General features: G+C 17.3%; 2 protein-coding genes across 2 annotated transcripts, besides 32 other annotated features; both read right to left on the reverse strand. All coding sequences in view use genetic code 6, as the record gives it.

Moving 5' to 3' along the window:
- Positions 1-1,071: 1,071 nt before the first annotated feature.
- Positions 1,072-1,137: a microsatellite.
- A 25-nt stretch (positions 1,138-1,162) lies between these two features.
- Positions 1,163-1,233: a microsatellite.
- Positions 1,165-1,235: a microsatellite.
- An 871-nt stretch (positions 1,236-2,106) lies between these two features.
- Positions 2,107-2,168: a microsatellite.
- Positions 2,107-2,205: a microsatellite.
- Positions 2,121-2,180: a microsatellite.
- Positions 2,126-2,175: a microsatellite.
- Positions 2,145-2,252: a microsatellite.
- Positions 2,253-2,260: 8 nt separating this feature from the next.
- Positions 2,261-2,304: a microsatellite.
- An 876-nt stretch (positions 2,305-3,180) lies between these two features.
- Positions 3,181-3,258: a microsatellite.
- Positions 3,205-3,265: a microsatellite.
- Positions 3,266-5,176: 1,911 nt separating this feature from the next.
- Positions 5,177-5,201: a microsatellite.
- A 2,221-nt stretch (positions 5,202-7,422) lies between these two features.
- Positions 7,423-7,520: a microsatellite.
- Positions 7,521-8,369: 849 nt separating this feature from the next.
- Positions 8,370-8,436: a microsatellite.
- Positions 8,437-8,447: 11 nt separating this feature from the next.
- Positions 8,448-8,498: a microsatellite.
- A 341-nt stretch (positions 8,499-8,839) lies between these two features.
- Positions 8,840-8,907: a microsatellite.
- Positions 8,908-10,055: 1,148 nt separating this feature from the next.
- Positions 10,056-10,098: a microsatellite.
- A 1,260-nt stretch (positions 10,099-11,358) lies between these two features.
- Positions 11,359-11,383: a microsatellite.
- A 70-nt stretch (positions 11,384-11,453) lies between these two features.
- Positions 11,454-11,487: a microsatellite.
- Positions 11,455-12,486, reverse strand: IMG5_078210 (large subunit ribosomal protein, putative; the record flags this gene model as incomplete). Its single annotated transcript, XM_004036488.1, has 3 exons — positions 11,455-12,213; positions 12,272-12,322; positions 12,368-12,486. 3 exons carry the CDS (start codon positions 12,484-12,486, stop codon positions 11,586-11,588), a joined length of 798 nt encoding a protein of 265 aa, XP_004036536.1. The 3' UTR covers positions 11,455-11,585.
- A 204-nt stretch (positions 12,487-12,690) lies between these two features.
- On the reverse strand, positions 12,691-16,633 carry IMG5_078220 (phospholipid-translocating p-type flippase family protein, putative; the record flags this gene model as incomplete). The annotated part of the gene is made up of 7 exons (XM_004036489.1): positions 16,474-16,633; positions 16,168-16,411; positions 15,283-16,023; positions 14,778-15,225; positions 13,660-14,692; positions 13,310-13,596; positions 12,691-13,152 (listed from the first exon to the last, which is right to left on the reverse strand). Exons 3-7 carry the CDS (start codon positions 15,432-15,434, stop codon positions 12,691-12,693), a joined length of 2,382 nt encoding a protein of 793 aa, XP_004036537.1. The 5' UTR covers positions 15,435-16,023; positions 16,168-16,411; positions 16,474-16,633.
- Positions 13,204-13,324: a microsatellite.
- Positions 13,209-13,304: a microsatellite.
- Positions 14,708-14,771: a microsatellite.
- Positions 15,232-15,279: a microsatellite.
- Positions 16,073-16,158: a microsatellite.
- Positions 16,074-16,146: a microsatellite.
- Positions 16,083-16,149: a microsatellite.
- Positions 16,415-16,470: a microsatellite.
- Positions 16,416-16,470: a microsatellite.
- Positions 16,417-16,469: a microsatellite.
- Positions 16,634-16,646: 13 nt separating the features above from the next.
- Positions 16,647-16,724: a microsatellite.
- Positions 16,682-16,740: a microsatellite.
- Positions 16,687-16,734: a microsatellite.
- Positions 16,741-17,140: the final 400 nt, after the last annotated feature.

A 17,140-nucleotide genomic window follows, 5' to 3' on the forward strand; every position in this document is an offset into this window, starting at 1 on the left:
TTAAATGCAACTAAAATTATATATTTATTAGGTTTTATTAGTATAGGAGTTATAATTACAGTAACAATAATATAATATTTATAAGTAATTAATATATTTAATAACTTCTATTAAGATATAAAAGTATTAGATTGGCCTATGTAAATATTAAGTAAATACTCACAAATTTAAAGGGATAGAGTTATGCAGAGATTCACTTAAAATAACGAATTTTTTGATTTTGGACAAAACATATAATTCTATAAAGATTTTTATATGGATTAAATAAAAAAAAATTTTAAGGATATTTATAATCTTTATTTTCCTTAATTAATAAATATGGATGCAAAAAGACTAATATACAATAGTATTATGAAAACAGAATTTAAATTTCAAAATGCAATTCTTTATTAAAAAGATTCCAGAACTAATTAAATTATTCCTGATAATTAAAATAATAATGAAGTAATACAAGATATGGAGGATTCTAATAAGTATTTTGTTTAAGAAGTTTAGTCGAATTTAATATAAGGGTTGGCTTTTATGAATTAATATGTATGGTCGTATTCTTATGATTTGACAAAGAGATCATAGTATATATTTATTGTTAATTTTAGGGTTATTTAGAAATTTTTTAAGAAAATACTATAGGAATGCGTAGATTTAGCTATTTAGTCTGTTAATAATATTTCTTAATAATTAAATATGTTGATGATTTTAATTATATTAATGTCAATTTTGTGTATATTTATTGTTTTACCGATTTACTATGTAGTTTAAATAAAGAAAGAAGAAATTTTGATTCTTTTTTCTACATTTCCTGCAAATTAGATACAAAATATAATAAATTAAACTGTAAATAACAATTAATAAGGCACTAATATGAAAATCGATTTTTTTTAAATAAATAACACAAATTAAATATAAAAAAAAATTAAAGCATATCCTAAACCAATAAATTAAAAAATTTAATGTAAAAATTTTAATATAATGCATTTTAATTTTATTTTTTCTAATAATTTATCCTGTTTCTAATAAAATAGTTTCTAATTAATATATTAATTAAAATAAAGAAGATATAGAATTATTTTGTAAATATATAAATATATAAAAATATAAATAAAAAAATATATAAATACATAAATATATAAATATATATATAATAATTTTTATATATATATAATATTATTTTTTTATTATTTATTTATTGTTAATATTATTTTTATTTAAATATTTTATTTTTATTTATTTATTTTTTTAATTATATAAAACTTTTATTAAAAATAATATAATCTATATTAATTTATTTTTATAAGCTCTTTTTTCGAATTAAAATCAGAAGTTAATAAAAATATAGGACAGAACTTATTTTGTATGTTTATAAAATTAAATTCATAGAGTTTAGTTTTTTAATTAAAAGATATTATGAAAGATATTAAAGTTAATATTGAAAATGCATATATTTTACAATAAAAAATTTATGAAAAATCTACAAAAATTAGTTAATAATCAAGGTAAAATATTTATATATAAATGTAAATATATTAAATATATAGGTTTAATAAATATAAATATGATCAATTTTTTATATAACTTTTATAAGAAAATATATGTTAAACTTTAATAAAATATCCAGATTTAGTAGGACCTGATTATAGAGATATGCAATTATTTAAGACTTGTGAGAGTTTAAAAAATGGAATATTTAAATAAGGTTTATTTATTAGTTTATAAAATTTTTTTTATGTATCTAAAGACATATATGATATATTGGAAATATAAGACCGTATTAAATTATAAAATACATTTAAGGAATTTAAATAGAGTTTTAGTATATTGGAATATTATGATTAAATGTTCTAAATAGATACTATAGTAAATATATTGATATATTTTATGAAATAATAAAATTAAGAATATTTAAATTATTATTTTTAATTTTAATTTTATATGATGGTGTATTAATTAGTAAGTTCTATTTTCATAACATTTGCATGCTTGTATTTTTATTTAAGAAAATAAATTAGGAATTTAATTATACAAAAAATACCTTAGTTTATTAGATATAAATATAATTTTAGATAATAAATATATTATAACATTTTTTAAAAAAATTAGAATTTATGAATAAATAATGATAAATAAAAATATATAATTATAAAAAGATATAATATAAAAATATAAATATATATAATAATATATTATAAATATATATATATATATATATATGTTTATATATATATATATCTATATATATACATATATATATATATTTTTTTTTTTTTTTTCATATTTATTTTAATTTTTTTATTATTTATTATAATTGATCAAATTCTTTTTCTTCAATTTTATTTAATTAAAAATCTTATAATTATTATTATAATTTATTAATATCTATTTCTTTATATTTAAATTATTCTTCTTCTTCTTCTATTTTTTATAATTACGTAATTTTTTTTTATTTTTTTTTGTAATTATATATTTTTTTTTCATGCTTTTAATATTTTTTTTCATTAGATCTACTTCTTGATCGTGATTTATTTTTATTTTCATTTATTTAATTTTAATATATTTAGAGAAAATTTTTAAATTATAAGCGAAGTTCTTTTAGTTTTTATTAAATATTTTATATGTTTTCTATTTTTTCGTACATTATATCTATATGAGTTGTTTTTGGTATTTTGTCTATTTGTATAAGATTTTCGTTTATTTTTGATTATATGTTTAATTTCATTTTTATTTATTTATTTTTAGTATTTTTAAAAAAGGGTTTTTTATTTTGTTATTATTTCGTGTATTATATTTTATTAAAATATTAGTTTTTTTTTTTTTTCTATTTTTTATAATATTTTTTAATTAATATAATAATTCTTAAGTATATATTTTACATATATATATATATATATAAAAAATTTTATATTTAATTTACATATTGTTTTTTTATATAATTCTTTTTTATTTATATTATTTTAAAAATTAAATAATTTTTTAAAATAAATTAAAATTTTTATTATTTATTTCTTATTTTTAGATAAAAAAATAAAAAATATATTTTCCTTATTTTTTTATTTTTAAATAATAATTATATTATTAATAACTAAAAAAAAACATTTTTAATAGTAAATTATTTATATTTTAATTTATTAAATATTATAAAAAATGATTTATTAATTATATTTTTTCTTTCTTTTATTTTTAATAAAAAATAAAATAATTTTTTTAAAAAATAAAAATATTTCTTTTATATATAAAAATTAAATTTATTTAATAATAAAAATATACTTATATATATATATAATAAAAAAAAAAATGCATATTTATTATAATAATATACCTTATGAAGAAAATAACTTAAATGTTATAAAAAAAAAATCTTTTAATAAAACCAAAATAATAATTTTCATATTATTGTTTTTATATATATTAATAGATTCTTTAATTAAAGACTATTTAATTATTTGGAACACTTATTTAACTTCATAAATATAAAAAGATACAGAGCTAAAGAGTGTTTAAATATATACACTTAAGTTCATATCTTTTTTAGGAGATTAACCTATGGAAACATCTATATTGTTCTTTTTTTATATATACTTTCCGAATAAATTACATACGCTAAAAATTATCATCTATATCTTACTAAGTGGCTTTATTTTATCCATATTGAAATTGCTTTATCATGAAAATAGACCTTATTTATTATTCCCAGATGATATTTAAGGATATGGATGCAATACAGGCTTTGGGAAACCTTCAGGGCATTCTTTTAACGCAGTTTTATTTTACTATTTGGTATTCGAAAGTATTTTAGAGGGTAAATTATACTAAAAAAACAACTAAAATCTAGTTAATTAATAAGGATAAAAAATGGTTGAAAAAAGATGGTTTTAGAGGAGTTTTTTATGGTTAATTTTTTATTTTATTTTGGTTTTTTTAATTGGGTTTTCTAGAATTGCCTTAGGAGTGCATTCTTTTGGACAGGTTTTTTTAGGGTTTATTTTTGGGGTGATTTTTTTGTTATTTTTTTAGGTTTATTTTGAAGAAAAAATCGATTTTTTATTAAATTTATATACTTTTAAAAATTTCGAGGGTTTAAATTAGAGTAAAAAAAGGCATTTTTTAGGACTATTTTTAGTTTATTTTTTTGGGCTTTTTTTACTCGTTTTATTTTTTTGAGTTTGAACTTTTAGTAGGAAGATTTTTAGTTTGATAAAAATTAGAAAAACACACTGTTTTTTGATTAATAAGAGTTCTTTTTAAATATATAAAATGCTAAGGAAAAATATGGATGTTAGTGGAGTAAAATTTTTATGGAAAATGTTAAAAAAAATTAAGGAGTTTTTCTATAATAGAGTATTTTTGTTAAAGATACGGGTGGATTTTCAATTGGGTTTGGGATTATTTTTTGCATTTTAATTAAATAAGGTAGTTATTAGTATAATAAAAAAGGTTTTGGGGAAATTTCTCGAGGTTAGGTTGTATTAAGGATTTTTATTTTAGTGTTTTTAGGATGTTTAGTGTACTTTATTTTCTTTTTAATTAATCTTTATTACTATTAAGTTTGGATTTCGTTTATTTTAATGAATTAATTGAGAGGGTTTTTATTTAGTTTTATTTTAATCTATATATGTCCTAAAATATACCGAAAATTAAATATAGATTTCGATGGAGATTATTTAAAAGAAACATGAGAGAAAATAATATATATATATATTCAAAAATATAGATTATATAATTATTATTTTAATATTTTTAATGTTTCTTTTAATAAGATTTAATTTTTAAAAAAAAACTTGATTTTTTTTAAAAAAAAGCATCAAAAAATTCCTAATTTTATTTTCCGTTTAAAAAATCGCCACTTTCATTCCCAAATCTTCCCTTATTTTTTTCCAAAAAATCCTAAAAATCATCCTCTTAATAACGTTGAAAAAAAGAATCAAAATCATCCAAAAAAAATCTTCTATTTATATAAAAAAATACAATATTTTCATAATAAATACACATTTGTCTATATTCACAATTCCTACTGCCTATTAATACTATACAATTTTCCCATTTTTTATTTATTTCTTCTAAAAAACCTAGTCCTATACTTAAATTATCTTCAAAGCAAGAACTTGAGCATAATTCATCGATCAAAATTAAACAATTATCCCTATTTATTTATATAGTTTTTTTTATTTTATTTTAAAAAATAAAATATATATATAAATATATATATATTTATTTTTATTAATTCACTTTATTTATTAGTTATTATATATCATTGATTATAAATCTAAAATTTCAGCTGTAAAACCACTTTTAGATGTTTCGAGATTTTCTTAGGAAAAAAATTTCGATAATATCACATTTTTAGGCGTAAAAATAGCCTTTTAAGCTGGTACAAAGCATCCTATTTATCCGAAAATATGAATTATTGCTATAGTTTTTAATAATAGGGTTTTCCCTGAGGAGTTGTTACCTATAAAGAATAGGAAATTGTTAATATCAGAAGCAAAAAGGTCATTTTTTTGTACATTTTATTTCTAGAAAGGCAGAAAAGGGTGAAAGAAATTCTCTAAAAGCAACACATTGGGCTCTTTTTGGAAAAAGGGGAGGGTTAAAGGGAAATTCTATGTGTTAAATAAATAATAGAATGCAAAAAATGATAAAGATACATCTATTTCATTCAAAAGTTCATTTATTTTAAAAATTAATGAAATATTAAGTTATATTTTTTCCTATATATTTATTATTTATTATACTAATAATTATATTATTTTATGTTTATTTTCCTTTATTCTATTATTTAGTTCAGCGAGTGTTTTTGTTGTAAAAATTATAGACTAGTTTTCTTTTTTATAGTTTATTTCTATTATGTTTTCTCCTAAAATCTCCTCTAAATTTTATAAATCAAGATTTTCCTGCATTTTTATTTATAAATAAAAACCACGAATTTCATTATCTTTTAATAAAATGGAAATCTTTTCATTTTTTATTTTCTATATATATTCACTATATATGTCATCTATCATTTATCTCACAGAACTATATTTAAGTCTTTCTATGTCTAGGAAGTCTTTTTCGTCATTAGTACCTCTTAATAGAAATAATAGAGCCTCTTATTGACTTTTTTTAGATGTTTATTATATATATTTTTCGTCTAGGAAGTCTTTTAGGCTTCCTTTTAATAGAAAAAATTCATGGCTTTATAAAATTTTAGTTAATTATAAAAAAGCGGAATTTTCTGATATATAATCGTCATCGCTTGTATTATTATGTGTTTTTTCTAATAAAGGAAAAAAGTTAATTAATTTTATAGAAAAAAGAGAGCATTTTTGTAAAAAAAAATTCAGTTTAAAAATATGTAAAAGTTGATTTTTTATATGAGAAAAATCATTAAAATTATTAGAATTTTTTTATAAAAATTTCAAAGCGACATTTTCCATATCTTTAAAAATTTTTAAAAAGCCTTAAATTTCTTTAGATTTTTCTTTATTTTTTACTAAAAATCTAACTAAATTCTACCTTTCTTTTATTTTTTCTATTTTATTAAAAGCCTAAAGCATATTAGACCTCAAAAGTCTTTTCCCTCCGACAGTCTAGCAATTAAAAAGTGATAAAAGGGACTTTTTTTCATCATTCTCTGATAATATTTCTAAATCTAATATAGTTTAGGGATGCGTTACTAGAATTTCATCTACCTAAAATATCTCTATTTAAAGTATTTCTTTATTGAATACTATATTTAGGCTCATTTCTGCCCATTATAGTAATGCATTTAAAGCCGCGAAAGCTACATAAAGTGAATTAAGGGAAAAATTGGAATAAAAAGGTAGATTTTTTTAGGATTAAAAGTATATTTATTCCCCTTTAGTTTCATCAAAAAAGTTTCTTTTTATAAGTTTTAGAATAAATAAGTTAGATGATTATTTTAATAAATGAAATAATTATGTATTTTCTTAAGTTTTGGACATTATAATTTCCTAAGGAGAGTATTTTTAGATTGTGGAAAGTGTATATATATACATTAAACGATCCATTATTTAAGAAATATAGATTTTTCCAGTTTCTTTATTATATATAGCAATTCCTACTTAATTTGCATGATTTTCAATTATGGAAATTAAATGAATTTTCTAATCATGGGTATTTCTGTATATTGATGTTTTTTTAATATTTTGTTTTTTTTAAGGATGAGAATTTTCAATTATATTGGACGATAATTGTTATTATATGAATTTGTTGTTTTTTTCTGTATTTTAGTTAAATATTGAAGAATTTCTATATTTTTATTTTATAAGTCTTTCTGAACTTTATTAAGCTGAAGAAAAGTTTATTTATTTATTTTTTATATTGTTACTATCTGTCTATTTAGATGATTTTAATTTCTCGAATTAAAAAAGGGAAGAATTATCCTAATTTTATTAATAAAAAGCGTTATTTTCAGATTATTAAAAAGAAGATTCATTATTTATTTAATGTTATTAGAAATATGAAGACTCGTTATTTTAATGCTATTATAAATAGGAAGATTCATTATTGTTTTAAAGTTATTAAAAACAAGGTATGTTATTTTAAAGATTTTATAAATATGAAGAATTGTTATTATGTTAAGCAAGTTCGGAAGTCTAATATTAAGGAGTCAAAAATTATAAATTTTAAGATGTTTTTCTTTCTATTGTGGATATGGAAGGATTATTTATAATCGAATTCATGTTTTTTTTATTCTGTTTAATTTTTTTTTTTTAGTATATTGATAATATATTAATTTAGTGAAAAAAAATATTTTTAGTAAAGTTATTTAATAAATATTTGATTTTTTAGTTAGTTTTTTTATTTTATTATATAAATCACTTGTGTTACTTGTGTTATTAATTAAAAAATAAATAAATACAATTTTAATTGATTAAATATAAATTATTTATTTATCTTTTTTAAATAAATATATATTTAGATATTATTAATTATTTTTGTTTAGAAAATATAAAATACATTTTTTCATTTTTATTTAAACTTTATATGATTTTTAAAAAACAAACAAATACAATTAGTTTAATAATAATAGTTTATGTAATTTTTTAAAAATTAATTATTATTAATTTAGTAATTGTTTATCTTATATAATGTGTTTGGTTATATTAAAAGCCTTAAATTTAATATCATTATCTTTAAGTAAAAATATAATAAATTAAAGATGAATTATTTAATATATATAAAACACATATTATTTTTGGATTAAAATACATGTTTGTTTTAATTGAAATTATTTATAAATAAAAAAATAAGAATATAATTTAAAAAAAAAAAAAAAATTGTTAGAAATAAAAAAAAATATATAATTATAATTTATTTTTACAAATAAAAATTTTCTAATTTTTTTTATTATTAAATTTATATTTTTTTTAGAATTAATTAATTAAAATAATTTAAATTTAATAATTTTAAAAATAATATTAATTGAATTAATTTTAATAAGGAAAATATTAAAAAAAAGAAAATATTTAAGTTTAAAGAAAAAAAGATATATAATGTTTTTTTTTTTTAAATAATAATTAAATATTTATAAGAAAATATGTAATGGTAATGTTCAATAGAATTAAAATAAATAATGTTATATATAAAAATAAATTATATATATAAAATATAATAAATAAATATTTTAAAATAAATATTCGAAATTATAAAATAAAAGATATTAATTATCTTTATATGAAAAAAATATTATTTTTTAAAAAAGATTAATTTTATATATAGAAAAAAATAATAGTATAAATAAATATATTTGTATATTTAAATTATATTTATTTTTAGGTGTATTAATTTGAAAAAATAAATATTATACTATATTTAAAATTAATAATATAATATAAATTAGATATTTTTATAATAATATATATATTAAATAATTTATTTAAAAAATATATTTGTAAATTAATATTATTTATTTATTTTTTTATAAAATAAAAACATTATATTTTTTTTATACATATAAGAATATATATAAATATAATGAAAATTTTATATTATATTTAAATATATATATATATTATATTCATTTAATAAAATAAATTTTCTATTTCTAAAAAAATTTCTAATGATATAAATATATAAACTTTATTTAAAAATATTTTCAGTCAAATATATATATATATTTATTATATATTTGTTAATAAACTTAAAATAAAAAAATTATAAAATAAGATATTTTTAGTTAAAAAGAGATTAGAAATTCTGTTTTTTTATCAAATGAACATAATTAATATTAATTTAAAAATGCATATTTATTAGAATATAAGTTTTAATTTCTTTTATAAAATAGATATCATATTTCATCATAATAATTCATATTTAATAATTCAAAACTTATTTAAAAAATAAATTTCAGATATATAAAATATATTTAAATACTTTTATATCTATATTAATGGAAAAATATGAAACTAATAATAAAACAAATAGTTTTTTTTTTAATAGTCGTCGTAAATCCTTTATTTTTTTATTATTTTTTAAATACATTTTAAAAATGCTTATTTTATTGATTATTTTGATAAAATTTAAACTTAAATGATGTGCTATTTTTCCTTTAAATAATTATGATTTTTTATTTAAAAGTTGGTAAATAATGTATAGTTTTTATAAAATTAAAAATAAACTTGTCTTTAATATATAAAGAAAATAATATTATACTATTTTAGAACATTTTAAATATATTAATATAGTTTAAAAAACTTAATTGAATAATATTTATTTTTTAAGTTTATTATTTATATGTAATATGATTTTTATTTTAGTTTTTAATATATATATATTGTATTAAGTATTATTATTATTTTATTTATTTTAATAAGCCAATTTAATATTAAATTAAATAATAAAATATTATATATTATTAATTATCATGTAAATAAATTAAATTTTATAAGAGTTATTTAAGCTGAAAAAAATATTTTTCTTAATATTTTTATTAATAAATCTAAAATATATTAAATAATATTTATTACTTTAAATATAAAAAAATATTATAATTTTATATAAAATATATATTCTTTTATTTAAATGTATTTTATATTTAAAAAAAGGAATATTAATTTTTTTTTATTAATATAAAATATTTTATATTAAAAAAAAAAATTTATTATATTTTTATATGTATTTGATTTTTTTTTTTTTTATAAATTATAATATATATCAGTCTATTCTTTATAATTCTTAAATTATTTAATCTTTAACAATTAATTATTAATTTAAAAGATCAACATCTTTTTATTTGACTATAAGAGAGTTTATTTTATCATCGAATTCTGAGAGAGTTCCTTTATAGTTTTATATAATTTTAAAAACCATATTAATATTATCTATTGGTTCATTTATTTTTTCTTTTAATTATAATAATTCATGTTCATTTTATTCTAAAATGAAGGATATTTCTTCATTTTCTTATTATAGTTTTTAATTATCTTATTCTTTTTCTTCATATTTTTTTAAAATTTCTTCATATTTTTATTTATAGTCTAAACTAACTTATATAATTTCTTACATTTTTGTTTAATAAATATTCTTTTTTTCATTTAAAAAATTCACTTCATATTCTTTATACTATATATATAAATATAAATTAAATTTTATATATATTTCATATACTTCTAATTTTTCTTCATAAATAATTAATTATTTTTATAAATTCTAAAAAGCATCATTAAATTTTTTATTTAAATGTTCGTTTTTTAACTCTTATTAATATAATTATTAAATTAAACTATTTTTTTCATTTTCTAAATTTTGTATTTATTCATTTTCTTATAATTAATATGTGTTTTTTTGTATTAAATTATCTATATTTAAACATATTAATTATTCTAAATAGTTATTTTAATTATAATTATTTTCTTCATAATCGTAAAATGTTAAATTTTGTCCTTATTCGATTATTTAAGGAGTTTTATACTCTTAGAGTTATTTTTCAAGTTCTTATATTCTGGTTTATTGTTATATTATTATATCTTCTAATGAAATATATTCTTTATTATTATTTTTTTCATTTTCAAAAAATAAGCAACATTCAGAATTTTAAAATTTCATTTTTTTAAAAAATTTAATAAATAATAAATAGTTTTATTTGTAAATCAATTTAATTATGTTTTTTTAAAATAAATTATTTGTATTTATATTTAATTAACAAAAAAAAAATCAGTATTGCCTATATGTTGATTTCATATTATTTTCATAATCCTTTAACAAACCATCATTTTTTTATATACAATTTTTTATATATTTAATTTTTAAATATTATGCATAACATAGAAAGCTATATTTATATATTAATAAATATTATTGACAAAAAAAAAATAAGTAAAAACACATTAAATATATAATATTTTTATGGGTTTTAATAAAATATATATATATATATATATATATAATTAAATATTATAATAAATTAATAAATTAATAAATATATTATTGAAAAAATATAGTTTAAATATATATTTAATTAAAAGAAAAAAAAAATTAACATAAAAAAAATATTCCATATATAAAATTTATACATTCCAAATAATAATAATAATAAAAAAAAAAAAAGGATAAACAGTTTTTCTTTTCCTACAAAATTAAAAAGAAACTCAAACACCGCCAGCAGCTGCACTTTTCATTGCTAATTTTTCCTTTTAACCACCTCTAATAAGCCCAGTTCTTCTAGCTCCTCTTAAACCAACTTTCTACCCAGGACAAGATTACTTAGAAACAGTCGAAGGATGACCAATATGTTATTAATTACCACCACCATGAGGATGATCTACAGGATTCATTGCTACACCTCTAACTTTAGGCCAATTTTTTCTCTTTTTGGCATATTTATGGTATTGATTACCGGCTTTTAAAATTGGTTTATCGGTTCTACCACCTCCGGCGACAACACCAATTGTTGCTCTGCAATCTCCATTGATAGTTTTTCTACATCCGGAAGGTAATCTGATTCTGGTCTTACTTCCGTCTTCTGAATGACCGATAATTGTTGCATATGTTCCAGAAGCTCTAGAATATGCACCTCTGTCACCTACTTTTTCTTCTACATTGCATACTACGGTACCTTCAGGAATTTTGTTTATTGGGAGGACATTTCCTACAGATATACCAGCTTTAAGGCCACAATATACATATTGGCCTGAATATTAGCCTTCTGCGGCGATGAAATATTCCTTGTTATGTTTGTATCTGTATGGATCTTTAAAATCTACTTTAACTAAAGGACTATATATATTTAATAATTATATTATATATATTTTTTTTTCAATTTATGTTTATTTACGCGCCACGACCGGGTTCATGTAAAACTTCTCTAACACAACCTCTAATATAACTATTTTTTTATTATTTTTTGTGTTTAAAATGAATAAAAAATTACCCTTATCTTTCAGCATAATCGTATACACGATATTATGCGGGGGCTATTCTACCACTTTTGTGAGATTTAAAGACACCATTTGCACGCCCTTTTCTTTAAGCTCTTATGACTTTTCCCATTTTTTTAACAGAGATTATTTTTTTTTTAATTTTTTTTTTTTATTTATTTAGAAAAAAATCTTATATTGCTTTTTTTTATTTTTGAATTAATTTTACCTTTTTTATTTTTATATTTGTTCTTTTTTTTGTTTTATTTTAATAAATATAAATAAAACAAATATATAACTAATATTAAATATTATAATTAGTTTTATAAAAAAAAAATCAATTTTAATATAAAAATAAAAGAATAAAAAAGACTAAAAATCCTACAAAAACACTAATAAAATCCTTCAAAGTAATAACCTACCTCATAATTTTTTTCTCTTCGTTCGGATAACAATATTATTAAACTACTCTAAAAGTATGTAAAGGTAGCCAAGTTGCAGCACAAATTAATAAAACTTTTACAAAAAACTCAGAGGTTATTTATTCAGTATTAATATAATTATTTAAGAATAAAATACTAAGTAAATAAGTTAAAAAAGTAAATAATTAACTAATAATCATTGCCATATGTAATTTATGTAACTTTTAAATTTATAAATATGAAAAAATATAAATTAATTTTACTTAAGAATAAACATTTAATAATTCAATAAATATAAGAGCTGTGAATGTAATAGTTATAATACTTAAAAAAGTATCTTAGAACATAGTTACAGCTAAAAACATAATAGCAGAACCCTTAATTAAAAATATATATTAAAACAAATATAAAAAAAATAAAAAAGGGTTTAATAATATAATATATAAATATATATATATATATATATATATATATATATATATATATATATACATATATATAATTTATTATATATATATATATATTTATAATTACCTAATATATACTAATCCATATCCATAAAATACTTGTTTTAGTATTCATTTTTCTATTTTTCTATAAAGTTGTATACAATTATGGATACTAAAAAGCCATTTCTTATGAAATATCCTCATCAAAAATCAAACAAAAAACTGGTAAACTGGTATAAAACGTCGCATATCCTAACATAAGCATTCCATTATATATTGGAATAGCCACAAAATAAAAAATGCTACTGAAAATCATTTAAATAATACTAATAATTAATCCCCTGTGTATAACAAATAGACTTAATGTTGTTGCTTATATATTTTTAGATATATTATATAAATATTTATTTTATATATATATATATATATTATTACCTTTTTTATATGAATTTCTTCCATGCCATAAAAGAAGACATTTTAAATAACGAAATTCTAATATAGAAAAATCTGAGGCTAATGCAGCTTATTTTCCTTCTTTTCCGACTATACCTACGCCTACATGTGCACATTAGATCATTCCGACATCATTTCCACCATCTCCTACACATAAAACTCTTTTATTTGTATATTTTTTTATACATTCAGTTACTGAAGCTTTTTATTTTGGGGCACATCTACAACAAATTACAGAAGGTGCTTAAGTCGCAGTTTCGAAAAAAAGCTTATCACATGAAGATATTATTTTACAAAGGGAAGTTCCATCAATTAATAAGACACAGTTGGCTTTATGGGAAAATTACTGGATCATTTCTCTCAAAACCATTTCGTCTGTTTAATCAATTATCTCGAATATTTCCTAGTTAACACTCTTTAAACCAGCACTAACTGCTATACATTTTGCTGTTTCGACCTTGTCACCGGTCAACATCCATACTTTAATACCTCCTTGACGTAGATTTTCGATAGTGTTGCAAACTTCTTCTTATAACTTGTCTTCAACACCTGTAATACCGATTAATTCCATGTTTGTTTCGAGTTCAGAAGCTATATTTCGAATTTATTAATTTCTATCTTAAAGAGATTCTTGTGCTTATTTATATTTTTCTTTCCATATAGCATAAAATTCCTCAGATATGCATTTTTAGGCAAAAACTAGAGTTCTTAAGCCTTCCCTAGCTAAATTATCACAGTCATCATTTACAAAAGATTTAAAATAAGGATTTACTTTCTACATCATAATAGTATCCGCACCTTTTAAATAATAAATTATTTTACTAGATGGTTGATGCCTTAGAAGTATTCCCATGCTTTTAGTTTCAGAAGTAAATGGAAAAATAGCTAGTACTAAGAATGTTTCTTACGTATTATTTGCATTTAAAATAACTATTTATTCCTCACTTCTTTATTCTAATCGCATATTTAAACTTTCTGAAAATTTTACTAAAGCATGTTCATCAGGACTAGATGCCTAAAAATTTATAATTATATATATATATATATATATAAATATATATATATATATATATATATATATATATATATAATATTATTACTTAGTATGTTTTTTCTCCATTTTCTATTACAGGAGTTACATTGTGACATACTGATAATGCTGTGAAAACATCTCTTATTATAAGTTCGTTCTTACGTCTATTTTTTTTATTTTCTTGGTTTTCTCCATTTTCTATATCAGGCAATGGTGAATTGAATTTTTAACACATTTTAATTAAAGTATTTTTTATTTCAGGTAGATCTTCAATTGTATATTGTTTTTCGTTTATAACAATTTTTTTAAAAATCATGTCGTTCTGAGTTAAAGTGCCTGTTTTGTCTGCTAAAAGATATTAAATTCTGCCTAATTCTTCCGGAATATTTGAATTTCTAGCTACTGTTCCTTTAATAACAGGATCATTTTAAATTCTATATGAAAAAAAACTTTTCGCGAAATCATTATTTACTCTTAAAGATATTGGAATAATTGAACTTAATAATAATAAATATCTTTATTAAAAAAAAAAATAATATTAATATAAAAAAAAAAATATATGAAATATATACCTAAAATATTAAATAAACCAAAATTTACTAAAACCATTAAAAAATATCATTAAAAAAGACAATATACACATAAAATAAAAAAGTACTTTTGAAAGCTAATTAACTTCTTCATCGAATTTTCCAAATTTACTTTAAGGATTTTATTAATTCATGGCTATTCGAGTTTCTTTACCTGTAAAAAGGACTAATCCCCATATATTTCCAGTTGCTAATATTGTGTTTGTCCATAAAGTGTTTTCTAAATTTAAACCTTCTTATATTTCATTGTTCTTATATAAGCCTTGGAATTCATATATGTTTTCACATGGCGGATTTATTTATACATAACTGCCTAAATTAAATAATTTTAGACCATCATTATATTATACTATGCCTATTTATTATAATTATTATTATATGTAAAAATAAAATTACTCTAAGTATGTCTTATTGCCCTTCTGACTTTCCAATCAGTTTCTCCATCTAATTGATCTGTTCTTATGAAAACAGTTCCTGTAGGCTCTGATGTATTTAAAAGTAATAAATCTGCAGGAATTCTTTACTTAGTTTCGACGCGAATTATTTAACCAGTTTTTAAATTACCACTTCTTATTTTTTTAATTTTACCTTTTACTATTACATCATATAATGAAGAATTTGCTTCTTTATCTCTTTTATATCTTTTGTAATCATCATAACCATCTTTTAACATTGTTAAAATTAAAACAAATGCAAGAGGAGCCACATAAGTAAATAAAAAACCTATAAAAATTATATTTGTGTATAGATGTTATAAAAAAAAAAAAAATTTAATATAAATGTATATAAATATAAAAATATATAAATATATATATATATATATATCAATTTATATATATATATATATATTAAAATATATTATTTTACCTACAGTCAATGCAGGAATAATTTAAGAAATACATATAAGAAGATAAAAAAAATTAAAAAAAAACTTAAATTAATTATATAGTACAAATGGAACAAATGTTAATATGTTATATTTTTGGTTTTTGACTAGATTTTTAACATAGTTTTTAGGTTCAGAAATACCATCAAAATATATAAAACGTTCTTTTTCTTTTTTTGGTTATTTTTTGAACTTTTAAATAAATTTTTAGAAACAATTTTATTTCTGCTTTTTTATTTTTTATTTGTTTATTTTTTACTTTTTTATTTTTATTTTTATTTTTTTACATTATATGGTTGTTTTATAAATTATTCATATTCTATATTTGCATCAATATATTATTTATCTCCACTGTTATCGGACGAATCTACGTTTTATTATTAATGTAATTGAATTTCTATTTCTGGACCATCTTATGAACTATCTATGTATTAATTATTTTTTATCATAATACTTAATTTTATTAATTTTAATATGTATATATATATATATTTAATTATTTATATTTTTTATTTTATTTTATTATATTATTTATTTTTGTTTATTATTCATTTAGATATTATTAAATATGCTTTGTAATTATTATTTATTTTATTTTAGGTATATTTTATAGTTTTTTTCTTAAAGTATTATATTTAATATATTTATTAATGATTTTTTATTATTTGTATAAATAAATTATTATATTGAATACATTAATAATAAAAAAAATAATCAATATATATATTAAAAATATTTAATTTATACTAATTTAAATTATGTATTAATAATATAATATATTTAATATTTATTAATTATAAATAATTAAATTATAATTTATATATATAAAAAATTTTTATAATAAATATTTTAACATTATATTTTGATTTTGATTTTTTTAATTTATATTTCATTATAATAAAAATTAAATAAAAATAAAAATATATGTAAATATTATAAATTTATTTATTATGA

The sequence above is a fragment of the Ichthyophthirius multifiliis genome, assembly GCF_000220395.1.
Source record: "Ichthyophthirius multifiliis unplaced genomic scaffold scaff_1120509250499, whole genome shotgun sequence".
Lineage (NCBI taxonomy): Eukaryota > Ciliophora > Oligohymenophorea > Hymenostomatida > Ichthyophthirius > Ichthyophthirius multifiliis.